Below are 27,657 nucleotides of genomic sequence, written 5' to 3'. Positions count from 1 at the left end.
GGCTGGGGTGCAGAGAGGAGCCGCAGGGATGGAGGCGCCGGGATTGCAAGGAGAAGCTGGAGGCACCCGTGGGTGCCCAGGTCACCCCAGCCATCCCCGTCCCTCCTGTGGAGGGAGCACCCATGGCCGGGGCACCGGTGTCTTGGTGTAGGGCTGCGCACAAGTCACTGGCGTGGGACATCCGTCTGTCCCTCCCTCGGCCGCGGTCCGGCGTGCAGGGTCGGTGCCGGACCGTGGTTTAGCAGCGCAAAGAGCCGGAGAAGGGTGCTGGCAGCTGGAGGGAGAGGAGGCCAGGCGCAGCGGTGAGGGGCTGAGCACGGCCCCTGCCACGGAGAAGCCTGTGCCAGGGCTGGGCTTGGCAGTGGCCGAGTCAGAGCTCGGTCTGCCGTGCCGGTTCAGAGGGGACAACGTCACACGGGCTCGGGGCCATTTCCATCTCCCTGTGCATCTTTGTGCCGGCGTCACCCCCCCAGCTCTGCCCGCCATGGGCAGGATCTGCAGCGCTGGCGGGCGATGCCGGCGTCCGCGGCCCCGCGGTCTGGCTGGCTCCCCGGCGCCGGTGTCTCACTGCCTTTCTGCCTTGCCCTTTGCAGAGGAGGAACAGGGAGCAGCGCCGGGCAGGGACCCTGGCAGCACATCGGCAGAGAGCCCGGGCGCACGGCGAGACCCCAGCCAGCCCATGGAGCCGGATGGAGCCGCCGGCACGCAGACGCTCTCCGTGGCCCCGCAGGCGGGCGCAGAGGGACCCACCGGCACCCCGTCCCTGGTGGGGGCTGCGGCAGGTGACACGGAGCCTCCCGAGGGGTTTCCCCGGCCACCCAGCCCCGCCGCCCCCACGCGCCACCCCGATCGCCCACGGGATGCCATGGGGCGGCCAGCCCACACTGCCAGCCCTGGGGCACCAGGGCACCGGGTGACATCGCCGACCGGTGCCGCTTCTGCCGCCTCGACAGATAGCCGAGAGCCTGGTGGGACCCCCCGACGCGGTCACGAGTCCGGCGGGGCGAGTAGCCCCGTCCCCGCCACCGAAGATGCCGAGCTCTCGGGAGACGTGGTCGAAAGCCCTGGGGTGTCCCCGCTGCCCCCCGCACCCTCACAGCCGCAGGAGGAGGGAGAGGAGCAGTCGGGGGCCCTGTGGCTCCCCTCGCCCACGACCCTGGGGGACGGGAGCACCGTCCCCACGGCGGAGGCGACGGCGGTCACACCGTGGCACGCGGAGGTGCCCGGCAGCAGCAGCGCGCCAGCCACGGGAGGCGAGGAGGCTGTGCCGCCACCCCCGGGCACTGACCGCGGGATGCCTGCCGCATCTTTGGAAGAGGAGGAAGAGGAGGAGGAGGAAGAGGAGGAAGAGCAACCCGCTCCCTCCATTGCAACCGTGGAGGGTTTCCTTGCAGCCGTTCCCGGAGAACCAGGTGGGACCCGCAGGGATGGCCTCACCTCTCCCCGTACTGGCAGCTCCGGGGTGGCCCCGGCGGGGACCCCATTGGGGGACCCAACCCCCAGCACGGCTGCCCCCCTGCCCGCCCTCCCCACCGAGCGGGCCAGCGTCGGGGCGGGCGCCCGCTCGGCCGGGGGTCCCCGCCGTGCCACCCTCGCCCTCGGGGCAGCCCTCCTGGCTGCTCTCCGGCACTAGAGAAAGCCAACACCTTTCCTTCACGCTGTGCTTCCCTCTGTCCGTCCGTCTGTCTCTCCTCTCTCTCTCTCTCTCCCCTCCTCAGCTGGGTAAGGGAAGGTTACAGGTCCGGAGAAGCACATATTTGTCAAACAAATTGGTCCGAGCTCTGCATGCACTTAAATCTCTTCTACTTCTGTGAAGTGTTTTAATGACTGTTTCCATGAAAAAAAAAAAAAAAATCAAAAGAAGGCCCCAAACCCTACTCTGACTAACAGTGATACTAATAAAGGGAATTAAAAGCTTTCTAGAACAAGCATCTCGGCTAGCTCTTCCCTTCGTCCTTGCGCCTGCTGCCTCGCTCACCGCCTGCGCGCCTCTCCCACTGACGAACTAATCCCCCGGCCCCCCGTACCCGCGAGTCCCCGGGGACCGGGGTGGATGGGACCCCGTGCGAGGTGGGGAGGTGGGGTACGGCTGCTTTGCACCCTCCGTGCGGCACCCCCTCCCCGGGGCTGGCTCGCCCCGCGCTACCCCGGGGCGGAGGGAAGAAGGGCTGGAAGCTGCATGGCGTGAGCGTGGGGGGGCTTCCTAGCCCTGGAGCCATGGGGGGCACCGATGGGTCGTGGGGTGCAGAGCCCCACCAAGAGCACCCCGCCTCGTGCAGCCCTCGATGGCTGAGCTCCTCGAAGTCGCTGCAGTCCCCCCGGAGAGCACAGCCCCCCCCGTCCCAGCCCCGCTCTCCCCACATGGGGGCTGAGATGGGCGAGCGGTGGGTGCGTGAACTGCCACGGGCGGGTGTCACCCACCCAGACCCACCCTCCGGCCCCCAAGCCGGGATGCTCCCAGCCCGATGCCGCTTACAGCAGCCAAGCTCCTGCTCCGTCTGCCCTCCTGGCTCCCTGCAAGGGCGGCTGCAGCGGAGGGGACCATGCGGGGTCTTTGCCCCCCTGGTCCGGCAGTGCCCTGCCCGGTCCCGTGGCACGGAGGATGCTCTGTGCCGGGCGGCCAGACCTCGCAGGACGGCTGCCTCTGCCCTGGCAAGGAGAGATGCTCAGCAAGAGCCGGCCATGTGGCGTTAGGGCCCTAAATAGCTCATCCCGCTCCGTGCCTCGGTCTGCTGGGGATGAGCTGGGCGTCCCGAGTGAGCCGCCGGCACTTTGCGGGGAGGTGATGGTGCCTGGGGATGGGCGAGGGTGCAGCAGCGTCCTCAGCACGGCTCCACCAAGCCAAGGACCATTAAATGGGCATCATTAGGCTGGAGGGTGTCAAGGACTTTCAGTCTCTGCTCCGCCGGCGCTGGCGGCAGCCCTTAATCACGCTCTTGAGCCGGGACTGGGAGCACACGATGTGCTCCGGGCGCCTTAATGACCGTAACGGGCTGGTGGGGACATACGGGTCACAGCCGGCGCCGGCTGAGTTATCAGCCCCGGCCAGGCTGAAGGTGACAACAGAGGGACAGGCGCGAGGCTCACCTTGCTGCCAGGCTGAGGACGTGCAGCCAGGACGTGCCGAAGGGTTTATCCTTTGCACGTTCCCCTCCCAAAACACATTTGCTGCATCGCTCCAGGGGAAAGCAGGAGCCGTCCCCGGGCGGCGGGAGCAGGCCAGGGGCTGGCACGGCAGCGAGCCCGCTGATGCGGAGGACGAGAGCATCCAGCTCACGTCCCCGTGCCCTGGGGGGAGGCCAAAGTCCCGAGTCCGGCCAGCTCTGGGCCGGGGCGGCTGAGTTGGGCGCATCCCATGGACCGGGGGCAGCGTGGGCAGACGGGATGGCTCCGGGCACGTCACCGTGTGCCTGAGTCCTTCTCCTGCCCCAAACTTGATGCCCTCAGTGGGCAGATCAGGGACCTGATTGCTGCGGGGCTACTCACTGCAGAGATGAGGCTTTAATGATGCTGGGCACTAACGAGGTCCCCGAGCTCTCGCGGTGAGGAAGGCTGCGTGTGCCTTGCAGGTGGCTGCATCCCCAACCCCTGCCTGAACGGAGGGACCTGCACGGAGGACGGCGCCCGCCTCGCCTGCCTGTGCCTGCCCGGCTACGGAGGCAGCAGCTGTGAAAGACGTGAGTCCCCCGGGTCCTGCCACGGCCGCGCCGGCCGGCCCGCGCCGAGCTCCCGCTGCAGCCTCGGCTGCTGAACCAGCGGCCCAGGAGACATAAACGTGGGGAAATCAGGTTTCTGGGGTTTTTTGCTTGCTGGTGAGGTGGGCTCCATCTCCCTGACCCTCTCCTCTCTTCCCCCTTGCCCCCCCCCACGGCTCAGCGCTGGAGAAGTGCAGCCCCGGCTGGGACAGCTTCCAGGGAGCCTGCTACAAGCATTTCTCCACTCGGAGGAGCTGGGAGGACGCGGAGACCCAGTGCAGGCATTACGGGGGACACCTGGCCACCATCCTGACCCCCGAAGAGCAGGACTTCATCAATGGTACGTGGTGCCGCCCCGGATCCCGCTGCATCCCCCCTACCCCGGACCTCTGCCAGCGGGACCCTCAGCATCCCTCAGTGCTGGCCTTCCAGTTTGAAACCTTAAGCCAAAAAGCGGCTGAGAGCCAAGGCAGAGCTTTACCCCGCTGTGCCGAGGGAGAGGCAGACACAGTTTAGGGAAGTCAAAGAAAATAAAGAGTAAAGGAAATAGCCGATACGATGGATTGACCAGTGTGGTTAGCTGCTCACTGGCCTCTTGGCTAGTGAGAGGTAGGGGAAGGGCGACAGACAGCAGGATCGCTGGGCTGATGGAGGACGGATGGATGGACAGGTAGATAGATACATGGATAGACATGAGAGAAGACGGATAGATACACGGACAGACATGGGAGCAGAGGGATAGCTGCATGATGGGCGGACAGACCAGCAGAGGGTTGGAAACGTGCAAGTAAATTTGAAGGCAAAGCGATAACCTGCCTGAAAGTAGACGTGGAGGGAGAGGAGGGGGAAGGCAGAGGGAGGCAGAGCAGGATGGGGACAGCGGCGGTGGGGACGGAGCAGAGAGCGAAGAGGCCTGGAGGGACGTGAGGGTGAAGCAGGAAGGGGCAGGGAGAGACCGGGCAGGGACCTGCAGCGACAGGCAGGGACAGGCAAGGACAGGCAGGGGCAGGCAAGGGCAGGCAGGGAGCTGCAGGGACAGGCAGGGACAGGCAAGGGCAGGCAGGGAGCTGCAGGGACAGGCAGGGACCGGCCGGACCAGAAAAGGGCAGGCAGGGACCTGCAGGGTCAGGCAGGGACGGGCAGGGACGGGCAGGGACGGCAGGGACGGGCAGGGCCGTGGGGACTCAGGGCTCTGCCGCCATCTCCCGGCCAGCCCCGTCCCGCCGCTCCCCCGGGGGTGCAGGGCGGGAGGGGGGGGGGTGGTGTCCCGCTGTGTCCCCTTCGGGTCTCCCCCTTGTCCCCAAACCCCAAACCTCCCAGCACCCCCCGCGCTGCAGGGCTGGGGACAGCCCCACCTCCCCGCACTCACCCCGACACCCCAAATCTCCCCAAATTCAGCCTCCAGCTCCCTTAAGCCCCTCCTGAGAGGGGGGTGCTGGGGGTCCTGGCTGTGCTCCCCCCCCAACACCTCCCCTGCCCCCCCAGACCAGTACAGGGAGTACCAGTGGATCGGCCTGAATGACCGGACCATCGAGGGGGATTTCCAGTGGTCCGACGGGAGCCCCTTGGTAAGTTGGGCTGCCAGCCCTGGCGTGCCCCCTCGGGAGAAGACCCCCCTGCCAGGCACCTCGTCATCCTTCTCCATCGCTTGGGAACGATCCCGCGGGATGGGTCCGACCCTGGGACCAGGCTTTGAAGCCCCCCCCCCCCCCCCCGCCAAGAGCCGCTTGCCTCGGCCAGGCTGAGCATCCTCAGGGGTGCCGTGGGTGAGCCAGACCCCAGGATTTGGGGTCCCAAGGCCATGCCAAGGGGCATGGAGATGGGACCTCGTTCCTCACGGGGGTGCCATGGCCAGGAGGCTGCAGATGGGTGCATGCTGGTGTGGCCCCCCTCGCCTTAAAGGGTGTGTTGGGGTGCCCGGTGCACCCCGTCCCGCCTGTCCCCCCAGCTCTACGAGAACTGGCACCCCGGGCAGCCCGACAGCTACTTTCTCTCTGGGGAGAACTGCGTGGTCATCGTGTGGCACGACGGGGGCCAGTGGAGCGACGTGCCCTGCAACTACCACCTCTCCTACACCTGCAAAATGGGGCTGGGTAAGCCGTGTTCCCCCCCCCCCCCAGCACCCCTGCCCTGGGCTGGGGGGCTGGGGCTGCACCCTTCCACAACCCCAAAGTGGGGGTTCCCCATCATCCTCGCAGTGGGGAAACGGGTCCTGCGCCTGGGACCCTCGGCTTGTTAGGGGTTTATCAGGGGGTGGTTTGCTCCAGTTTGGGGGTGCCCATCCCTGGCTGGCTGCAATGACCACTTGCCCCCCCCTGCAGTGCAGTGTGGGCCGCCCCCCGCCGTCAGCAACGCCCGCGCCTTCGGCAAACCAAAGCAGCGCTACGAGATCGGCTCTATTGCACGGTACCAGTGCCGCCACGGCTTCATCCAGCGCCGCTCGCCCATCATTCGGTGCCGGGAGGATGGGATGTGGGAGCCACCCCAGCTGGTCTGCCGCCCCGGTGAGCGTGGGGCTCCCCCCAACTCCCCCACTCCCCCCAACATCTGCCTTTGGGGCTTTCCCTTCACCTGAGGCTTCTTGTGTCCCCTCCAGGCCTTGCTCAGCCCCCCGATGACTGAGCGAGTCCCCAGGGCAGAAGCCACCACCTCCCCGGACCCTGGAGCCGGCGCGGATGGGGACGGCACCGGGACGCCAGCGCGGACCCCGGCGTGGCACGAAACCTCACTGTTGGGTGTCTGCCTCCTTGTTTGTTTTATATCTGTACAAAGAAATCCTAATAACTAAAGATCCCCTCGAAAGGAACCGACAGCGACCCAAAACGTAGCACAAGGGGTGTTTTGTTCCTGGAGTCACAACAGAGTCGAAATCAAGGGGGGGGGGACCGCGGGCAGGTGATGGCATTGACGTGCCGGCATCACCTCCAGCCGCTTTCTCCCACCTCTGGCCCAAGGGTCCTCATCCTGTGACACCCTGATGGGGGGTGACACAGGGACATCCAAGCTGTGCTGCAGCTCAGCACCCATCCCGGGGTGCAGGGGGGCTTTTGCGCTTCCCAGGAAAGGCAGAAGCCACTGCCGCAGGCTCGGAGTGAGTATTCATCGCCCAAACCCCCTCTCTGTGCTTCTGTGGGTATTAAAACCAGTAAACTGAGGGCGCAGAGCGGTGGCCTGGTCATTTGGGGCAGCCCCGGCGCAGGGGTGGTGAAAGGCAGGGCTGCACAGCCCCAAAATGGGGAACGTGGCAGCACTCACCAGCACCATGGAGCCGGAGAGCCCCTGGCACAGCCTGGGCACAGCGACGTCCCCAGGGACCACAGAAACAGGGAGGCAGAGTCCAAAGTGCCCCCGCATCCCGGCGGCGTTGGGGACTGGTCAGGGCTCGGGCTGGGATGCTGCTCCCGGCAAAGCCATGGGATTTGGGGGGCAGATCGCAGGTGCCAGGGGATGCTGGCATCTCCTCGCGCTGTTTTTCCCCCTGCGCCATGCCAGCTCCGGTGCTTTTTATAGCTCTCCCTGGCTGTGCCGAACAGCAAAACTCAGAAACCCCCGGCGTGTGGTGCCAGGAACACCGATAACCCCCAGGACAGGGTGACCCGGGGGGGGCCCCGCACTGGCTGTCCCCCTGCTTGAGACGGAAAGTCCTTGTCAAATTCCCCTCGTCAAGAGGCCAGACGGTCCCGGGGGGCAGAGGCCAGGCAAGAGCATGGCTTTGCCGTGCAGCTTTACCGTCGCTTTATTAATTGAGAAGGCGAAACTCCATTAGTCACGCTCGTTAATGCCCAGCCCTCCAGTGCGCTTGCACCAGCCAGAGTCCTCGTGGCTGCGGGGAGTGGGGATGGGGCGAGGGACGCACTGGGGTTGGGGAACAGGGAGCCTGTGCTGCCTGCTGGGGGGGCTGGATTGGACCCCCTTCCTGGCCTAGCAATAGGTCTGGCTTCTCCGGCGAGCCCCGAACGCCCAACAAACCCCAAAGCAGGCTGGAGCGTGGGGAGCAGCTCCATCAGAGGATGCACCGAGCACCCAAACCCAGCTCTATCGCTCCATCGGAGGATGCACGAACCACCCGAAATCACCAGGAGACCCCCACCTCATACCCCACCTCAAGCTCTCCGCCCGGGTGACGAAGGCTGGCGTCCCACCGCCGTCCCCTTCGCTCAGCCCACCTCTCCTCCCGGCGTTCCTACTTCCCCACGAAGCAGTAGGTGCCGTAGGTGCGCAGCTCCTTTCTGGGAAAGCCGAAGCTGCGGACGCCGGGGTCCGGCAGCCCCCCGCAGCGCTCCCGGGGGGTGGTGATGGGGTACCGCACACTGCCGTCCGCCAGCCACCCCCCGTCGCAGCGATCCAGCTGGGAAAACTTCCAGGCGGAGTAGAGCTGCCCTACTTTAGCGATGGCAGCCCCGTGGTTGCGGCACGCTTGCCCGGCTTCCTTGAAATTCAGGTGGCCCCGGATGAAGTAGACCTGGCCTGGGGATGGATGGGGACGTGGCGGGTGAGCGGCCACCACGGATGAACTCCTGGGAAGAACCCCAGCCCTGATGCAAAGCCGGGCGGGTATCGGGGTTCGGTGCCACAGTGGGAGGGACGGGGGAGCCCAGCACTACCTTGAAGAGCAGAGGTGAAGCAGAAAGCATCGAATCGGTCCTTCTGCTTGTCCCGGGCTCCATAGGTCCGAACGCCTGGCAGGAGGAGGTGGCCACCGCACGGCTCCCGTGAGTTAATGATGGGGTAGCGGACAGTCCCATCGAGGATCCAGCCGGCGTTGCACCAGTCCAGACCCTCCGTCCAGGCTGCGAGGCAAGAGGCGGCTCAGCACCAGCACTTCCCTCCTCCCCGCTCCCATGCCCAGCGAGGCACGTTTTGGGGCGGACGAGGGTTTTTTTTTTTATTTTGGATGTTTCACCTTTGTAGAGCTGCTGGTAGGTGGCGAGGCGGGAGTCCTGCTGCTCGCAGGCTCGCTTGGCTTCGTGGTAGTTGAATTTATAGCGCCCGTTGCTGGGCTGGTAGGGGAAGACGACGCCTGGGGGGACAGGGACAGGGACAGAGGGTGATATCATCCCCGGGGATTTGGTGCTGAAGATAAGGCTGGGGCACAGGGCATTGCAACAGGGGACACGAGGGGTGGAGGCACCCAGCCATGGACCCCCCAGTCCAGTCCAGGGTCCCCTCTCCCCCACATCCCCGGGGGATGCGGCAGGAGGGAGCCCAGCCTCACCTTCGAGGTGCAGCGTGAGCGAGACGCTCTCGTCCTCCAGCCCGTTGACGAGCTGGCAGCGGTAGCGTCCCTCGTCCTCAAGAGCCACCTCGGTGATGGTGAGCGAGGCGTCGTAGCGGTGGCTGTGCCGCAGGCGCACCCGCGGGCTCAGGGGCCCATAGTTCTTGTGGTACAGCCCGTTGGTGATGATGATGATGCTCTCCCGGTAGTTGGCTGGCTCCACCTTGCTCCATTTCACCCGGTAGTTGCGGGGCAGGGCGCGCAGGACGCAGGGCAGGGTGACCGTGGCACCCCGTTGCGTGTGCACCGCGGCGTGGAGGGGCTCCAGCAGGTACTGCAGGTTGGGGGGGGCTGCGGCACACCCCGGCAGCCTCAGCGTCGGCTCGCCACCGAGCGTTGCTGTGGCCCCCACCACCCCTTCAACGCTTCCCCCGACGCCCCTCAACCCTCATCGGCAACTCCAGCCTGGCTTCCATCACCCATCCTGGCTCCTTTTCTCCCCTCCTACAAGCCCCGGGATGCACAGCTCAGCCCCTGCCCTGGCTGGATCCCCCCAGCATCACCTCCCTCCTCCAGCGCCGACCCCAAACAGCAGCGCCCCGTCCTCCCCCCGGGCCCTGCTCCCTACCCGGTGTCCCCGTCGGCCGCTGGAAGATGCTCGATGCCAGGGATGCTGCCAAGAGCCAGAGGGAGCTGAGCAGGAGAAGCCGGTGCATCCTTAGAGCTGGGGGCAGGACGGTGCCTGGGGGGGAGCGCAGGGGTCAGGGACGTGCAGCGGGACGTACCCCGGCTTCGGTGGGGACCGGAGGACGTGGTACAGAGCATCTGCGGTGCTTGCTGCCGGGGATGCCATGGGGCCAACGGATGGCCCTGCTTCATTAGGGGCTCAGGGATATTTACTGTGCAAGGGGGACGTCCCCTCGCAGGACACCGAGCCAACGGAATGTGCCAACCCTCCTCCCCGGTGCCCCACACCTCTTACCGTCCCCAGCCGCGTCCTTTGGGGAGCCGCCGTTCCCATCCAACGTCCTAGCCGTGTCCTGCCCCGGCACCCGTCGCGTCCCCTCTCCGTCACAGCCGCCCCATCGTGGGGTCGAGGGCTCCGGAAAGATCAAACCTGTGTCGTGGTGCTGCCGGGAAGAGGGGACACAGGGACGCTGGAGGCGGCGAGCGGGTTCTCCCAGCCAGCTCCTGCCCTGTCACCGTCCCGGGGCGGGCAGTGTCCCGGCAGCCCCGTGGCCCCACGGTCCCTTGGTGCCTGCTCCCATGGTGCGCGGGAGCGGCGAGCGCCGGCCGTGCCCTCGCTCCCTGCCCTGTCGCCGTCTCTTCCCGCTTTCTTCTCTTTTTTTTTTTTTTTTTTCCCCCCAACACCTCCCCGAGGAACGCACGGGGAGGAGGAAGCACAATTTCCCATTGTGAGCGTCTTTCTCTTTATTGTTCTGCTCGGCAAAACACAGCGCGCCCGGCTAACAAACATCCCTTTATTTGCAGGCCACAGCGTCGGGGAATTCAGGGAAAATGCCAGCACCGCACAGGGCTCCGGCAGCCCCTTGGGCCGGCAAAGCCTCCCCTCGGCATCGGCCCCCGGTGCCGGGATAGTGCTCTCTGCTCCCGGCAGACATCAGGGCAACGGTTAATTTTATGCTCCCCTCCCATCAAGTCTCTGATGAGGCAATGCTGCTCCCATCCTTTGGGGCTCCTGCGGGTTGTGCAAGGGGGGGGTCCCACCGCTCTTGCATCCCACCGGCCTTATCCTGCCCTGCGAAAAGGCGTTGGAGAGGCTTCCCCATCGTCACCTTGGGGCCGGGATGCTGCCGGGAGCAAAACACGGCCACACAATGAGGCTGTGTTCTTGGCTCCCTTATCTTCTCCCTCCCCCAGGGTCCATCTCCAAGGGTGGAGGAAGCTTTTCTCAAAGGAAACACAAGACAAGCAGCGTCTGTCCCCAACACCAAAGGACACAGTGATCCCGGCTTCGCCATGGCACGCACGGCACAGAAAACAAACCTCCCCAGGGGGAAGCGGCACCAGGGCGTGCGTGGGCTCCCCGGCCCCTTGCCCCCAGCCGCAGCTCCCCGGCCCCCGTTCAAATTTGCCTGCTTGTACGGAGGGGTTAACGCAATAACCTGCCCTAACTTTGATGCCAGCAGGCTGGACTGGAAGCCTGTGAGGCTCTCCCAGCTCAAACTGGTCAGTGCTTTGGCTCATTTTAATGAGGAAAAGGTGGCCAGAGCTTTGCTCCCCGCCACGCAGAGAAAGGCTAAACCACAGCAGCACTGCACGCTCCTCTCCCGCATCTCCCCACGGTTCTTTTGTGGGTCCGTGGCTGTTCAGAGAGCACCCGTGATCTCCCTCCATCAACACTTCCCATGCCCACGGCTACAAAAGCGGATCCTGATCCCCCCAGCAGCGCCCGGCCCCGGGCAGCGGCTCAGGGCTCCTTGGCCGGAGGATGCTGTTTCCCAGCTCTGTGGTACCACAAACGAGCTGAGTCGTTTCTTGCATTTTTCCCAAGTGAAGGCAATAGCTACACCCCTTGGCTCTCACAAAACCACAGCCCGAAGCAGGGCACTCGCCGGGGCCTCCAAAAGTGACTCATTCCCCTTCCCCATCCCGTTTGGCGTCAGGGCATGACCCCAGCCCGATGCTGCTTATCTGAGATCATAATTTGGCCCGGCGCTGTGGAAAGGAGTTACCCGAGTCACTTCCCAAACACACGCCGTGTTTTACTTCTCGGCTCCTTTTCTCTTCCTCTCCCTTTTTAGGATTTATACCCGCTCTCAGTGCATTACAAACACCTCTCCGCAAAAGCAGAAGCAGCCAAAGAAAAGCAAAGGAAACCCTCGCGTTCCAGCTCCCCCCCACCTCTCCCGGCGCGGGTTGCTAACAGCAGCCTCTGACTCCGCTCCTCGCCCTTGTTTTTCAAGGCTCAGCTTCTCCTCCTCCCCACGCAGCCCCACAGGTAACCTCTTCACCAAAGCCCCCCTGAACCATCATTTTTCCTGCTGAGCAGGGAGTTTAAACCTGGCTTTGCTGAGCTTGCCGGAGCCCAGCACCTCTGCAGCCGGTCAGTCCCACCGCGCTTGCTGCACCACCCTCCATCTCCTCTGTCTGACCCGATCCCCCCAAACCAGCACGTTTTTCCCAGGCCGAACCTCCAGAAAGGCTGAAACCTGGGGCATCCCCCAGGCACGGCTCCCCCCGCACCCCAAATCCCACCCCGACCCTCTCACACGGACGCTGACACCAACAGCCCCGCGCCCTTTCCCGGTACAGCAGCCCGAGCTGCCTGATACGGCAAAACCAGGTGCCGAGGCGTGCCGGGGCGGCCAGCCCAGGGTTTCCGTGTTGGCAGCACCGTCCTGCTCCCGGTCGGTTCTTCCGCCCGTGGGAAGCACCGAGGCGAGGGCAGGATCTGGCAGCCGCCCTGGCAGGCGGAGTTTGCAGCCCCGGCGCGTCTCTCCTCGTGTCTCCCCGGTTTTAGGGGGTTTGATTGCCCCGGCTACCCCGCAACATGCCTGAGCACACCGTCGCCTCGAGGCTCCGGCTTTCCGGGCTGTGCTTCCTCCTCCAAATCCTCACCATCATCCTCTTTGCCGTCTTTGTCCGGTACAGCCCAGAGAGCAGCTCCAGCCTCTGCTCCCAGCAGCTGAACTGCAGCTGGAGAAACCAGGACTCGGGTTTTCAGCACCGCCGTGAGTACCCCCCACCCCGGGTGGGTGCAGAGGGTGGCTCTGCCTGGTTCCCAGGCGCTGCTGAGGGGGTGGCACGGGATGTCACCGTGCTCAGTCCAAGCAGCAGACCTGTCACACCGTCCAGCTCTGGATTGGACTCCAGAGTAAAACAGAGAAGGGGGAAAATCAAGCCGCAGGGTTGGGGTACCGGTGCATCCCACCAAGGAGGGGTCAGTGGGTGGAAAGCAGTCGTGCTGCGAAGATATCCCACCTGCTTGGACAAAGCCAGGCCCAAAACAGGGATATTTGGGTCTGGGATATGAATTTCAGCAGCTGGAGCGCAGAGGGGAATCGCTCGGTGCAGTTATAAACCTGGGATTGTCCTCCCATCCCCAGGGGGGAGCACGGCAGCTGCCCCTGGCATTTCGGGGTCTGCAAAACTTCCCACCGACCTGCTGGGTTTTGCAGCACCCAGGGATTTGCACCAAGCTCCTTTCACGGAGGATTCGGCTCCCTCGGTGCTGCCACAGCATCCAATGCAGGGCTGGGGGTCCGCCCCGCCGGGAGCATCCTCCTGCACGCCAGGCATCGCTGCGGAACTCATCCTGGGCTGGGGGGATGAGGGATTGACCCCAGCTTTTCCAAGGCAAGGGCAAGGCAGGAGATTGAAAAGGAGCGTCCGGAGCGCCGTGGCCGAGGGAGGGGAGCTGAGCCGAGCCCAGCCACCCGGCAGGCAGCAGGCAGCAGGCAGGTTCTCCCGGTTTCACCTGCCCACGTAACCCCACCCAGCGCAGGCAGTGACTCACGGCTCCAGCGCACACGGAAGGACCGGACACAGCTCTCGGCACGGCCGAGGGGTGCAAAGGGCATTTAGCCCAAGCGAGAATCAGGTCCCCCCTCCACTGGTTTGCCACCAAACGGTACCAGACCGGTCCCGTTTTTCTGTTCACCCTTCCCGGTCCTCTTGTCCCGTGAAGCGGGATGTGATGTTTTCAGGGGCAGTGGAGAGATCCCGGGGGTTGGCTGACATCTCAGACCCACCTTCGCACCGGTGTAATGGGTGCAGACGGCTCTCGGCCTCTCCGAGAGGTTTCTGGGCTGCAGGGTGAACGACATGCACGGGCTGAGGTGTCGGCACAGGGTGGTTGCAAACGGAGTGGCCAGGAGCCACTGCAAAGGGTGGCGGGGGCCACGTCAGGCGGGGACGGCTTTGCCTGTCACTAGCACAAGCAACAACTGCTCGTGCTCTGCGCTGGAGATCTCCAAGGGAGATCCAAGGCCAGATCCACCACGGTTCCAGAGACATGTAAGTGGAGCAAAGCTGATTTGTATCGGCTGAAGCCTTCAGCTCCCCTAAACCTGTTAGAGCAGGGGGTGTCTGAGCCCCCTCGGGGGGACCAGCAGGCAGGAGGGTAGCTGCCTGCCCTCGATGCCTCCAGACTCATCCTTCTGCCTCTCCTCCGCCAGGTTTCCGGGATGGCCACCTCCAAGCTCTCCTTGGCTTCGGGCTCCTGGTGGCCTTCCTCGGCCGCTACGGGCCAGGCAGCGTGGCCATCAGCATCCTCGTCGTGGCCTTCGCCATCCAGTGGGCCGTACTGATCCAGGGTTTTTTATACTTCTTCCTGAATGGCAAAATTTACGTGGGAGCTCAGAGGTAAGGCAGGAGGGAGCTGCTGCTGCCCGGCCGCGATCGTCCCAGGTCCAGCCCTGGCACACTGGCTCCCTCCTCTGTAAAACTCACAGCTCTGCTTTGGAGGAGGATTATGAGGACAAATAGGACCGGGCTTCTGGGTTATTTGAGTACCACACTAGTAAGGGCCATGTAAGGACTGCCAACGTTACAGCCAGGCATTTAGGGGGGCACGCTGGCCCCCGCCTGCCTCAAGTCCAGCTGTCCCTTTGTCACCGACATCGCAAGGCTCGGGCTGCCCGTTCAGCTTGCGAGAACGGTGGGACGCAGGGTCCGGGCTGCAGGCTCAGCTCCTGTCCCCCCCCCCAACCCCGCTCTCCCCAGCTCCCGTGCTCGCCCCCCCCCCCCCGGCAGCACCGGCTCCAGCCCCACGCCTTCCCTCTCCTTCCCAGCATGGTCAGTGCCGACTTCTGCACCGCAGCCGTTCTGATCTCCACCGGAGCTGTTCTGGGCAGAGTCAACCCCGTCCAGATGCTGCTGCTGACCCTGCTGGGAGTCACCCTCTTCACTCTCAACGAATACATCCTGCTCAGTCTCATGGGGGTGAGTCACCGATCGGGGGGGGCCCACCAGAAGGGGGGTGACCATGGGTTTAGGCTCCTCATGTCAAGACCAGCCTTATCTGCAGCGACAAATCCTGTATCCCCCCTTCATGCACGGTGTTTTTCCGTACTCACCAGGTAAGCGACAGCGGGGGCTCCTTGACCGTCCACACCTTCGGTGCTTATTTCGGGTTGATGGTTTCACGGCTCTTGCACCAGCCTCATATGGACAAGAGGAAAGAGCGGCAGGACACGGGGCACCAGCCAGATGTCTTTGCTGTGGTTGGTATGGAGCTCGAATCCTACAACACCGGAGTCATAGACACGGTGGTGGAAGGACCGTGACCAACATTAGGACAGTGTGGCTGTGGCTTTGACCAGCAGAGTCCTGCAAACCATCAAGGACAGAGGTCCTCCACCTCCCTGGGGACCTGTCCTGGGGCCGCACCGCCATCTCCAGGAAAAAGCTTTTCCTCGTGTCCAACCTGAACCTCCCACGCTGCAAGCCGTGGCCACTTGCATCTCTTGGCACTAGCAAGAAGTTTCTTTCCGACGAGGGATCAACCCCAACATCAAAGCCTGCCTGTTCCCCTTCCCCACAGGAACCATCTACCTGTGGATCTTCTGGCCCAGCTTCACCTCAGCCACCACCGCCCATGACAACGCCGAGCCCTGGGCAGTGCTCAACACCTACTTCTCACTGGTGGCGAGCACCCTGGCCACCTTCGTCCTCTCGCCTGTCCTCTACGAGGAGAGCACCCTGCGGATGGTAGGTCCTCTCCTGGGACAAACCCAAGTGTCATGTACTGCCCACGTCCCGTCCTACAGGGACGGTGAGCATGAATACACCCGGGGTACAAGGGGATGCCTGTTAGGCTTTCTTAGGTTCGTTAAGACCCAGTTTGATCCCCAAGGAAGCCCAAATCCCCCCAGCCCCATGCTGATGTCCTCCACGGAGCCAGTTCCCCTGACCACGTCCTGCTCCATCAGGTTCAGATCCAGGATGCCACCTTGGCCGGTGCGGCCGTGATGGGTATGGCTGGGGAGATGCTGGTCACCCCCTTCGGGGCCCTCGCTGCAGGGTTTCTGGCCGGCCTGATCCCCCCGCTTGGCTTCAGATTCCTTACGGTGAGTTGCCTCGGGACATCCGAGGACACCGGTCCCAGGTCAGGGGACCACGTGCCTTTGGGGGAGGCTGCATTCCCAACCTGCGGCTCCCAAACCTGCGAACACCGAGCCGCAGCGCAGCCTCCCTGGGCAAGCATCCCCCATCCGAACCCCGGCTCTTCCTTAACCTTTTCCCCAGCCCGTCCTGCGCTCCAGGCTGAAAACTCAGGACACGTGTGGGGTTCACAACGTCCACGGGCTGCCGGGGATCCTGGGCGCCTTGCTGGGGACGCTGCTGACAGCACTGGCCACTGCGGATGCTTACGGTGGCAGGTGAGAAGAGCCAGAATCAGGGGTGCCAGTGACTCCATGCACCAAGCTGGGGCCACCACGACCCCTGAAATCAGGGATGCTCCACGCACCCTGTGTTACAGCACCCCCTTACAGCACATCACCCAGAGCCATTAACAGAGCCCCCCGTTTCCCTGCCCGGGAGGACAAGCTCCCCAAAAACCTGTCCCTGCTCTGGCTTGCAGGTTGGAGCTCGTGTTCCCGCTGGTGGCCCAGGGCAGCCGGACAGCCACCGACCAGGCGCTCTGCCAGCTCTGCGCCCTGCCCGTCACCCTGCTGCTCGCCACGCTCGGAGGCAGCCTCACCGGTGAGTTTTTTTGCCTCCGGTGGGATGGGACGGAGGATGCGAGGGGCAGGGGAATTGATGGATTTGGGGGAAAAGCCAGGAGCAAACCCCAAAACGGACCCTCTCCATCAGCCAAGGGCGGGCAGAGCCCAGTGGTGCTCGGCGCTGCACAAACCACCCCCCGGGGCTGGAGCCGGGGCCCGGGCTGGGACCGGGGCTGGGACCGGGGCTGGGGCCGGGACCGGGGCCGGGGCTGGGACCGGGGCTGGGACCGGGGGCCGGGGCTCCGCGCAGCCCAGCCCAGCGCTGCCGCTAGATGTCAGGGGAAGCCCGGCGAGAGGAGCCGGGGCTGAGCCGGCAGCCCCGCTCTCAGACGCCCTCGCCCGGCTTTCGGCATCCTCAGGAGCCGTCCTGAAAATGAAAGGGCTGAGGTCTCCCCCGGACACGCGGTACCTGGAAAACACGGTCCTCTGGGAGGTAAAGCTGGGGGGGTTTTGGTGGTAAAAAACCCAAAGGGTTTACGGGGCTCAGGCAGCAGCAGGGGTTGGATGCTTCCCCAGCTGCCGATACGCTCCCTCCTCCTGCAGCAGCGTGTACGGTGGGAGACAGCTTCATTAAAGCCACCCAGGTCCCCCTCATCCTGTCCTGATTTGCCCCGAGCAGGCCCCATTTCTGTCCCTCTCCATTGGCGCAGGTGGCCGAGGAAGGATGCGACCGCGGGGCAAGCAGAAAGGAGAGCCGGGGAACCAGTACCTTGGTCTAATGACCCCGATCCCCCCCCGGTGAGGTCCTGCACCACCAGGCTCAACCCTCTGCCGGCATCGCCAGTGCCAGGCAGCTTCTGGCAGCCTGAATTTCCCAGCAGCCTGCTCCGGAGACAGCCAGGCTTGTTCCCATGTGGGAACCAGCTCCTGGTCCCAAAGATTTTGGGAGCAGTCGGGTGCCCACGGGCCTTTGCAGGGTGAAGAGATGCTGCAGTGATAGGGGTGCTTGCTGTGGGAGCGACCCGGCTTGCTCCAGGGACACCTCAGGGTGTCCAGACTTGGCTCAGCCACTTCCCCTCTCTGCTCTGTGCCTCAGTTTCCCCATCTACTGCTCTCTGAAGAGAGGAAGGCAATGAGGGGGGCTGTGTCGGGGCGGGGATGTACCAGGCTCCATGGAAAGCAGCAAAGACTTTCTAAGGACACTTTTGCACGCAACAATTAAAACACGGAGATCTTTTGTAGCTTCAGGGTTTGCCAGTGAATTCACACAGCACCTGCCCAGCTTCAGGTTTCTTTCCAGGGAGAAAAACAAAGCCCCCAGGACCTCCCTTCAGACTGATGCCCATGCGGTGGGTTTCATGGCTTGCTCCATCCCCGTCGTCATCCCCCTGCCCCGAGGGGGGGTACCATCCCGGAGCCTTGGCTGCCAGTGGGTGCTACAGCCCCGAGCAGCCAGCACCCAGGGGCAAGACCAGGGTGACACTAGGGGTGACCCCTGCCTTCCCCTTACCACTCATCGCCTTACACCGGGGACTGGGGCCAAGAAAAAGCTCCCCCTCCTCAAAACAGGAAAGTGCCCCCCAGCACTCAGCCCCGTTGGGAGAGGGATGCTCCCCGGGCCATTGCAGCCCCCAGGTCTCCCTGCTTTCCAGGACCCCCGGCAGCACCCAGCACCCCATCTCCACATGCCCCCCGCGGAGAGGCTCTCGCCCTGCCTGCCTGCCCCAGGTGCGGGCAGCAGCACCCAAACCTCCTGCCCGGGAGCAGGTTTGAGCACCCTGTGCTCAATGTGGCAGCTCGAGCGAAGCCAAGGGGGGGTCCTGCAGCGCCTGGAGCAGGGGCACAGCCCCAAAGGGCTCCCAGAGGGGCGACGGTGGCTGCGCCGGGGGTCCCCGGTGGGAGGAGGCCTGGGGGAACCCACCTCCCGTGAGCCCAGGGGCGGCCGCCAGACGCTTTCACACCTCCCGTGCCAGACTCCGGCGCTCACCATGTGGGGTTCCCGTGGGTGCAGGTGTCCCCAGCTGCCAGCACCGTCCCCCGGGGAGGGGGCCACAGCCCCATCCCACACAGAGGGGACAGGGGGCTCGGGGCCAGCACAGCGAGATTTGGGGGAAGTGGTTTGCTACCCAACCAAAGTGGCCACATTCGGGACTATCTTGTTTTAACACCTGCTGCTGTTGAAACACATAGATTTTTTTAAACGATTGCATCAAAGATGCAAAAAAAAAACCCCAACCAAACCCGCATTTGGTTGCAGGCTGACCGTAAAACATCACTTTTAAACAGGACTCTCTATGCTTTCTAAACGGAATTAAATCAGAGAGAATTTGGAGTCTGAAGCATTGCTCCACAGCAGAAATTCAAAGCTACTCAGTTTGATATAAGTCAAACCACCACTTGAACTTTTCCAGTTTCAGTTCTTCGTTACAGAGAACCTGGTGAAATCAACACATTTGCTAAATACTTCGGTGCCACTGAATTTCCGTGACGGAACACAGGGAAGTGGACCACGCAGTTCCGTTCCTGCTGCCACCGCAGGCGCTGGGGAGGGTTTCTGCCGTCCCCGCTCCGTGCAGAGACCCCAGCCCCACTCCACGCTCAGGTCACAGGGCAGGACACGTCCCGCGGGCCCACGTCCCCGTGGCACGCACCGCTCCCCGGTGCCACGTCGCAGAGGAAGGATGCAAGAGGGAGAAGCGGCCCAAGGGCTGGTGCTCCGGCAAGGGGGTGCCAGGCTCCAGGCATCACCCCCAGCCTGGGGTGCAGGGTTCACCCCCAGCTCCGCGCCACCCCCTCCCACCTCACCTCCTTCCCAGCCCACTCCTCCTCTTTCCCAGGCAGCCCCTTTCCCCTTTTTGATCTCCTCGCAGCACGTTTCAAAAGCAACCCACTGCGACAGGAAGAAAAGCCCTCCAGTGAGATCATTGCGAGACCCCCAGACGTAGGGGTCGGGTGTGAAATGGACCTCCCTCCTCCTCCTCTCGCCCGGCCTCCCCGGCCCCTCTGAAAGGCTGTTATGTTTTGTAATCGGATTAGGGGAGCCCTGCACCCTCCCCGCTCCCATTTACCAGTGCGACCAGCTTGTGCGCTGCCACTCTCCCCGCAGATTGTTTAAGCGAGCCGGGCGCGAGCAGAGAGCTCGCCCGTGCAGCGACGAGGGTAGGTTTGGACGGCGAGAGCCTGAAAGGTTTAGTCAGCGAACAAATTGCTTCTCTGTAGGGGCCGTTTTCTTCCCAAGTTGAACATAATGATGGCAGTTTGGCGAACAGATGGTGCAGCTAAGCAGATAATCCCGCCGGCCCCGCTAGCTCGGGGAGAGGCAGCGCCGGCTCTGCCTGCAGCTCCAGGGGCCCGTCCCGGGACAGGCAGGTCGCGGTGGTGCTTGGGTGATGATTGCACCCCGGCGGGGCACGAGGAGCTTGGGCGAGCACCCCGCCTTCACACCTCTTCTGCTTCGAGGGTGGTTTGGGTGCCAGACGCCGCTCGTGCCTCAGTTTCCCCAGCCCTGGCGGGGAGCTCTTTGCTCCGTCACTTTTGAAAGCAGGGCTCACCCTCAGATCGCAGCCTGACGCGGGGAGATGTACCGCGAGACAGCACTGCTTTCCCTGCACAGCAGCAAAGGACAGCTGAGAAAAGCTCATTTTATTCTCATTTTCCTATTTTGCCTCTCTCTCCAACAATATTCAAGATGCGGAAAGAGCTGGAGAAGAGATTCTGCCAGCTTGCAGGGGTTGGGTGCAGGGTGTGCGTGTGTCGGGCTCAGGGATGCTGAGACCTGCCTTCTAAACAAGTCTTTATTTCAAATACAACAGCAGGAAAAGCCCAAGGCCCCGCCAAACACGATGCAGGCAGGGGAGGCACGGCCACATCTGCGTGGAGCAAGCCCTGCTCGCCTGCCCGTGCCACGCTGGCACCGGGGACCCCTTCCCCACGCCGCGGGGCTCGCCCAGCCTGCAGGACGTGCTCCAGAGGCACCACACCGCATCCCTGCTTCCAGGGGGTTCATTTAATTCATGTTTCCCCCCACCACCAGCCTTGTCCCCTGAGAGCCCCGACTCTGACAGCTCCCTTGCCCTCTCCGGCGGCAGCCCAGCTGCCAAGAGACCTGCCTAAATCACCTCTTGCTAATGCAGCAGCTCAATCAGCTGCTCAAAGGGCATTGTACAAGGAAAAGCAATAACACCACCTATCTGTTACAGCTGGGGAAACTAAGGCACACAAAGAGGTGCCCGAGAGTCCATTGGAATTAGGAGCAGGACAAAGCCCGGGCTCCCCGAGCTCCCGGCGTACGTGTCCTTACACATCCGCAGCCCCCGCCACCTCCCCACCCCCAGGAACAGCTGATGCTGTGTGCTGTTTGATAGAAAGCCAGCTAATCATCTTTCCCACCTTCGGCCGAGTGTGAATCGTTACCCGAGCGACACCTGTAAAGCTCCTTGTCAGACGAGGCTGGTGCACGCGTCTAATAATGGGCGCCATATGGGAGAGGGAAAGCTCAGGAGAGGAGCAGGGGCCCGACCATCCCCACGCCAAACAAAGAGCAGCGCCTGATGGCTTCCCGTCGTGGCACAGCATCACCGGCATCAGGCCATTTGAAAGACCGGCAGCGCTGTGCCACGGCAAGGGAAGAGCCCAGGCAGCGCCGGCGGTGGAAGAAGAGCCACAGCTTGTGGTACTAAACATCTCGGTAGCTCCCCAAGCAGCCCCTGCCCTTTGGAAAAGGACCTGACAAAAGCAAACCACCACTTGAGCGTGCAGGTTAAAGGCAGGAAAGCCATCGAGCCCTGCTCCCCGCAGCGCGCCCAAAGCCTGGGACCGGGCACCCCAAATCCACTGAGGCGCATCCCACCGTGCCTTGGAGCATCCTCTCACCGCGAGCCTGGCAGAGGCCACCCACGGGTGCAGACAAAGCCTCCCAGGACCCGCGGGTTATACAGTGATGGGGAGGACACGGCGTGAATTAGAGACAGGTCCCTGCGTTGGGGCTGATCCAGAGTCCCCCCAGACTCCCTCCCTGACCCTAAACTTGGGGGGCAGAGCTCAGCCCCTCTGCCAAGCCACCCCCCAACAAAAGCCCCCACTGCAATTAGGAAGCCCCGTTTTTCCGGCCCCCCATTCATCGCCAGCAGCGTAATGAGCCTCCAGGCACCGTCAGTGGGGGCAAAGCAATTAAAATCGCTGGCATGGCGGCCGCCTGGGTGGCTCTGTCGTTCGCTGCTGCCAGCGCCCGTTTCGGGGCGAGCGGGCAACGCCAGGCCGGGCAGCGCCTCAAAGCGCCGCGTCTCCCCGCGGGCGAACAATCGGCTCGTTCTTCGCCGGGTTAAAAGAATAATAAAATAAAATAAAGAGGGAATAAAGGCCCCAGTAAAACTGGGAGTCAAGTTTATTTACAAACTGAATATGAAGTGAAGGGCCTGTAACAAAGGTGTTATGTAAGGGACAGTCACTAAGGGGCTCTTTACCCACGCTAATTGCCACTTGCTCCGCGATATCCATTTATCTTGCAGCTGAAACGGCCTCCTCAGGCTTGCAGGTTCAAGCACTGCTTATTTGCAATGCTGCCCGGCACAATTAGCACGCGGGAGCAGCGGCCGATGCAGTCCCACCGCCCAAACCCACCGGGAAGCCTCGCGCCTCCCCGAAAAGCGGGATTGTGCCTGGAGCGGGTGGATGTGCCGGCAGGCACACGGCTTGGTAGGGAGAGATGCTGCCTTGCGTGGGACTTTGGTGTCGGTTGTGTAATGGGGAGGGACAATGGGGCTCGGTTCTGCTGGAGAAGACCTCCAGGTCCCTGCAATCAACCCTACCCGAGCGGTGATGAGCAGCAAACCATCACGGGATGCTCACGGGAGCGGCTGCAAGAGTGATAGCTAATGGCCGTGAAAGGAGAACGAGATCTGGAGAGGACGAATGAACCTGCTGCTTGCGATGATGTTTCCGAGTGGTCCGGCTGGAAACTGCCCCCAGATGCAAAAGACCGAAGGGCAGAGACTAGCAATAAAAAGAAAAACCAGGGGGAGAAGAAGCTGCCACGATCGCTGCTGTGCCCTGCAGCACGTGGCCTTTCTGCTCCCATCCCCACTCTCACCCTCGGCACGTCCAGGGGCGTGAAGACCACAGAGGGATCGTTAGCTCTGCTCCGGCCGAACCGGCGGGAAAGGGAGGAAGAGGAGGTGGCAGCATCCCCGGGAGCTGAGAGGTCAATTTTATTGACAAACTGCCTCTTGAATGGAGCGCGGGGAACAATGCCGGCCCTCAGCCCGGGTCAATTGGGACTGTGTAAAGCGAGGGGCCGGCACCAGCAGCCCCAGGAAAGCCCTCCAGGCGAGTGGCCTTTACCACCGTGTTTGCATAACCCCTGACCCCTCCTTTTGGGGTTTAATTGAAATCCCAGCTTGGTGACAAATTGGCATGACCAACGGGCCGGAGGGTGGGAGGGCGAGCGTGGAAGCGACGCCGGGAAGCCCTCTCCCTGCTCTGGCAGAGACCGACCCCTGCCCCTTCCCGTCCTGGCACGGGCCACCTGCAAAGCGGTTTACACCCAAGTTGAGTGTTTTAATCACAGCCTGCTCCTTCCTCTCCTCCCACGTCACTGCCCAAAGGCTACCACGATGGGCTTTGGACAGGCAACTGTCCAGCTCCGCAAGCAGCTCGGGCTCAATGCAGGCAGGAGCAGGCAGGCACTGCCTGTAAACGTGCGAGGCTCCTTCAGAAAAGCCCGTTTGGGCTGAAGTCTCCTTGGATTGAGATGCTCTGATGCTTTCTTAACCGCAGAGCTCGTTAGACCACGGCAGATGCATTTGCAGTTTGCACCTTGGCAAACCCCCACCACGCAGACCTCTCTCCTCTCCCTGTCCAAAGGGAAGGGTCACAGCCCTTCACCAGTCTTTTGTCTTTAAGTAAAAACGGCTTTTTGGAGCCAATAGTAGAAATGAGCTTCTGAAAAACAAATATAACTAAAGCCCCAAAACAGTTCCCACAGACTGGGGATCAAAAACTGACACCGAGCCAAACGGGGCTGAAGTCGTCCCGTTTCAGAAGTTCCTGGGAGAGAGGTGAGAAATGACAGACGCACCCTTGTGATCGCAGGGATCTCGTTTTCTGCAGAAACCAGACTAAAAACAAACAGAAAAAGCCCCAAATCAGCCGCCTCAAAAATCCCCATCCCTTTTACAGAGCATTAGCAGCATCCCAGCCGCTCCCTGCGGTACGTCAGCGGTGCAGAGTTGCGCTACATGAAGGTACCACTGTACCTGAGATGGATGTCAAGGTCGGTATTACTGCTGGCTAAAGGGACTCTGCGGAGCTACGGCATAACCCTCCAAAGCACTAATATTTTTCCCTTCGCTTTTACCCCTGTCCCAGAATACTGTAATCATCAGGTGCTGAGATTAAACCGCAGAGTTTTCCTGCCCACAGGTAGATACTTAATATTTTACGTTCCGTAGATCATCCAAGATGAATCCCAGCTGCTCTTTAAAGGCGATGGAGTAACGTCTGGTCCCATGTGCAACCAGAGCCCCAAAGCGCAAACAGCACAACTGGGGTTTGAACCAATTCCAGTCTAAACCCATGCAATTTCCACGTGCAGGCAAGAGCCCGTGCATCGCCGAGGCTCCTGCCCGCAGTTTTGCCGGCCCTGCCCTTGCAGCCCATCCTGCAGGACTTGGCCGGGTCTGGTGAAGCGTCTCACACTTTGGTGCATCAATCACATTTTTACAGTACCAAAAGGAGACTTCCACTCGGTGGCGGATGTCTGCACATCCAGCTTGCACTAAATCACCTTAAAAACGGAGTTGCCCCACTTGGAGGCAAAACCCCAAAATATCCCCATTGCTGCCCGCTTTACTGTCTGTACCTCATTTGCAAATCATTTACAGGGATTTTTTACGTATCCTAAAATATTTCTAACTGCAGGTTTCATGTCTGTCATCCGTCACTGATTAATACATTTCATTGCTATTATTGTTATTATTACTATTAAACGTGCATCCACCCGATTCATAAATCAAAGACCCTGTCGACTAGGACAGAGCCAGCAATAACCAGGGTTTGTTCTCAGGAGGTGCAGCCATCGGAGATGATGAGACTTGTAAGAGCAGACCCTTGCCCCCCCCATCAGTCGATCTCAAACCAGTTTGCAAAAGAGAACCAGATCGCCAGTTTGCAGACGGAGAGGTACAAGCTGGAAGGTAACTTGCTTCCAACGACTCGAATAAACCGGGGGCACTGGTGGGGCCTGGCCTGTCCGATCCCTTCGTCCTCCCGCCTCCCCGCACAACCTTGGAGTTTGCCACGTTTCAAGGGAGAGAAAAGGGACTGCAATTTTGCGTTGCTTAACCTCCTTACCTCCCAAGACCCACACGCTCTCGTGAATAAATCCAGGATAATTTCATCCCCCCCCCCCCCCCAGTTTCTCTCCCCACCTCCCAGGACAAGCGGGTCCTTACGCTCTGCTGGCTGTCACTTAGCCACCTTCCCGCGTACCCTGTGGGTCCCTATTCCTCCAAACACCCTTCGCTTTCCACCAGTTGAGGTTCTTAGGGGTTTCTTGCACAAAACCCTTTGAGGTATTTCATGCAGGGCTTGAAAAGGCTCCTGCTTCCTCTGGGGGGCATTATCATGACAACCGGCTTTAATTCAGGGCAGATCCAGGCTCCCAGCTGGATCCTCAGCCACGCCAAGTCCCCCCGACACCCTTCGGCTGGCACAGAGAGGCCAAAGGAGCGCGCGGGTCCCAGGATCACGGGGAACTGGCCCAGCCCCATTTCCCAGTCTCCATCCTCATATATATTCCCTTCCAGTCGCCCCGCGCTTTTCTCTGCGTGTTCTTCTTTTGCGAGAGCTGCCCTCCTCTTCCCCACTCCCACCGGGCGCTTCCCCCCTCCCCGCGGTCCTCCTCTGTCCCCGGCATCCCCCTTTCTCTCGGCTCTCTATAAACAAAGCGCCTCAGTGTCTGGGGGAAGAAAAGTTGCATTATGCAAATGGGAAAAAGCGAACAGGAGATTTCTCACTCCGAGAACCCCCATTCCGGGCCTGCACCTCGGTTTCCATGGCATGACCAAAGCCTGCTGGAGGCTGGTTTGCATACGGATGAGAGAGGAGATGAAATCAGCACGAAAGCCCATCGCTGACAGAACACCATTGTTTAGCCTGTCTGATTTGGAGGCTAATGAAACGCCATTAAAAAAAGAAAGAAAGAGGAAAAAAAACCCGCCGCTTTCATCCTGGCTTTGGTCAGTGACGGGGAGGGGGGGTTAAATATGACGATGGAAGATCGTCTGCACGATCGGGCTTGGGGTGAAGGTATTCTGGCACCGGGGAAGGAAATTCCCAGGATGCACTGCCCCCACGAGCCGGAGCGATGCCGACGGGAGATGGTGCTGTGGGCAGAGCGCTGGGCTGGGAGAGGCTGCGAAAGAGCCGGTAAAATCAGCCCTGCTCCCCTCGAGGAGATACAGCAGTACCCGGCATGAAAATACCTCAACCCACCGATGCCACGAACCCATCCATCCCACAGCGCGTCTCAGGGAGGGTACCGGCCCACTCAAAAACACACCGTGTCCAAGAAAGACACCGGACCTAGTGCGTGGGCTGGGATCAGGCTCTCGTGGTCATAGGCTTTCAGAGCGGAATGAATTAAAAACTGTGACACCAAAGGCCGGAGCGGGAAGAGGGTCAGCGAGCAAGCATGGTACATTAGCACTCCTTCACCATGCAAGCTGCGACCATGCTGGCGGAGAGGGAAGAGCTGCGTGCATCTCAAAGGACAACGCAAAATATGGAGAGAAACACCCATGGGTGCCCCATCTCCCCCACCCCAACAGCCTCCTTGGGCTATTACTGATGCATCGGGCTCAGGAGGTCCCAGCACCCCTCAAAGCGCTCCGAGGAGGCGGGATGGATGGAGCAGGAGCGCGGCCGCCGGCTCTCGGCCCCGGGTAGCTCTCCTCCTCTCGCCCTTGCCATGGCCACCCAGTCCCTTTCCCCCTGCCCCACTGCCAACGGCACATTGTCTCCAGTGTGTGCCTTCGAGAACAGCGTGATTGGCCTTGAAAGGGCTGATTTGCTTTCCCCGGCCCATTGAAATGCCGGAGACCAAAGCCTGTTCCCTCCAGGCGCTCGGAAACCTGGCACCCTTTCCACTTCGTTTCCCTGTGCCCCTCAGCCCAGGGGCTCCTGCTGAGATTTTGCTGTCAACAGAGTTTTGTTCCCTTTCTAGGGCGGCGCAGAAGGGACACAAGGACCTTGAAAATGGCAGCTTCTTTGACACCGCTATTCTCCTTCGACCCCCCTGGCTGAATAAACAGCTCACAAAACTGGAGTTTACTGTATTTCCTCCTCAGGGGGAAAACACTGCATCTTGGTCCTAATTAATTTACCTAATTAACATTATCTTCATTGGTTCTGTATGCAAAGACCTCTTTCTGTACTGGCCGGAACAGAGGAAAAAACAGGAATAAAATATATTCAGGCATCTCCCAGCCCCGACTGTAAAAGGGACATCGCAGAAAGAAGCGCGCCGCTCCGATCATTTCGGCCTCGGAGAAAGCGGCCGCGGGAGAATCGCCTCCGCCTCGACCTCCTCTCTTTTGCAAACAGAGCACAGGATGGGGCTGTATTCCTGCACGCCAGCCTCTCGGTGCTGTGCTGGAGGTGCAGTGCATGTCCTCGGGGAATTAGCTGCTGGGACGGGCGTGCCTGGGGATGCTCGGGTGGATGAAGCTTACGGCAGGAGGGAGACCGAGGGATAGATACTGTGAACGGAGGGAGCCAGGAAGATGCCCTTGAGCAGGCTAAAATTCAAGCTGCTGGGCTGACTCCTGCAGTTAACCAGCAAGCTCTGTGCCAGTTTATACCTGCCAGGGAGCCTGCCCCGTGTTTAGACCCTGAATTTTCCTGGGGCTTGCCCAGGTCCTGAGCGGTCGCTGCCGACGAGGCAGAGGGCCCTGCGAACCGTCCGCCTTCGCTGCTCCTGCCTAGCAAAGCCCTGCTCTGCTATTTTGTTCTTTTCCCTGCCAGATGCCAGCTCTCTTCAGCCTCTTTCTTCTCCCCACGCTTTGCTTTGCCGCATAGTTCCGGAAATCAGAAACAAAAGGAGAGGAAAGAAAAT

At 61.9% G+C, this 27,657-nt stretch overlaps 3 protein-coding genes across 3 annotated transcripts; 2 read left to right on the top strand and 1 right to left on the bottom strand.

Annotated features, from left to right (window-relative positions):
• Positions 1-484: 484 nt before the first annotated feature.
• LOC127026891 (brevican core protein-like) lies at positions 485-6,563 on the top strand. The gene is made up of 7 exons (XM_050912186.1): positions 485-1,412; positions 3,570-3,677; positions 3,877-4,035; positions 5,181-5,263; positions 5,644-5,788; positions 6,017-6,199; positions 6,292-6,563. Exons 1-7 carry the CDS (start codon positions 485-487, stop codon positions 6,315-6,317), a joined length of 1,632 nt encoding a protein of 543 aa, XP_050768143.1. The 3' UTR covers positions 6,318-6,563.
• Positions 6,564-7,852: 1,289 nt separating this feature from the next.
• On the bottom strand, positions 7,853-9,962 carry LOC127026951 (hyaluronan and proteoglycan link protein 2-like). The gene is made up of 6 exons (XM_050912256.1): positions 9,893-9,962; positions 9,539-9,652; positions 8,911-9,261; positions 8,599-8,715; positions 8,300-8,485; positions 7,853-8,162 (listed from the first exon to the last, which is right to left on the bottom strand). Exons 2-6 carry the CDS (start codon positions 9,624-9,626, stop codon positions 7,879-7,881), a joined length of 1,026 nt encoding a protein of 341 aa, XP_050768213.1. The 5' UTR covers positions 9,627-9,652; positions 9,893-9,962; the 3' UTR covers positions 7,853-7,878.
• Positions 9,963-12,424: 2,462 nt separating this feature from the next.
• Positions 12,425-17,323, top strand: RHBG (Rh family B glycoprotein). Its single transcript, XM_050912255.1, has 10 exons — positions 12,425-12,605; positions 14,052-14,238; positions 14,667-14,817; positions 14,955-15,102; positions 15,419-15,585; positions 15,807-15,944; positions 16,123-16,256; positions 16,460-16,581; positions 16,964-17,037; positions 17,255-17,323. Exons 1-10 carry the CDS (start codon positions 12,425-12,427, stop codon positions 17,321-17,323), a joined length of 1,371 nt encoding a protein of 456 aa, XP_050768212.1.
• Positions 17,324-27,657: the final 10,334 nt, after the last annotated feature.

Source organism: Gymnogyps californianus, chromosome 29, assembly GCF_018139145.2.
Source record: "Gymnogyps californianus isolate 813 chromosome 29, ASM1813914v2, whole genome shotgun sequence".
Classification (NCBI taxonomy): Eukaryota; Metazoa; Chordata; class Aves; order Accipitriformes; family Cathartidae; genus Gymnogyps; species Gymnogyps californianus.
This window is presented reverse-complemented; position numbering and strand designations above follow the sequence as displayed.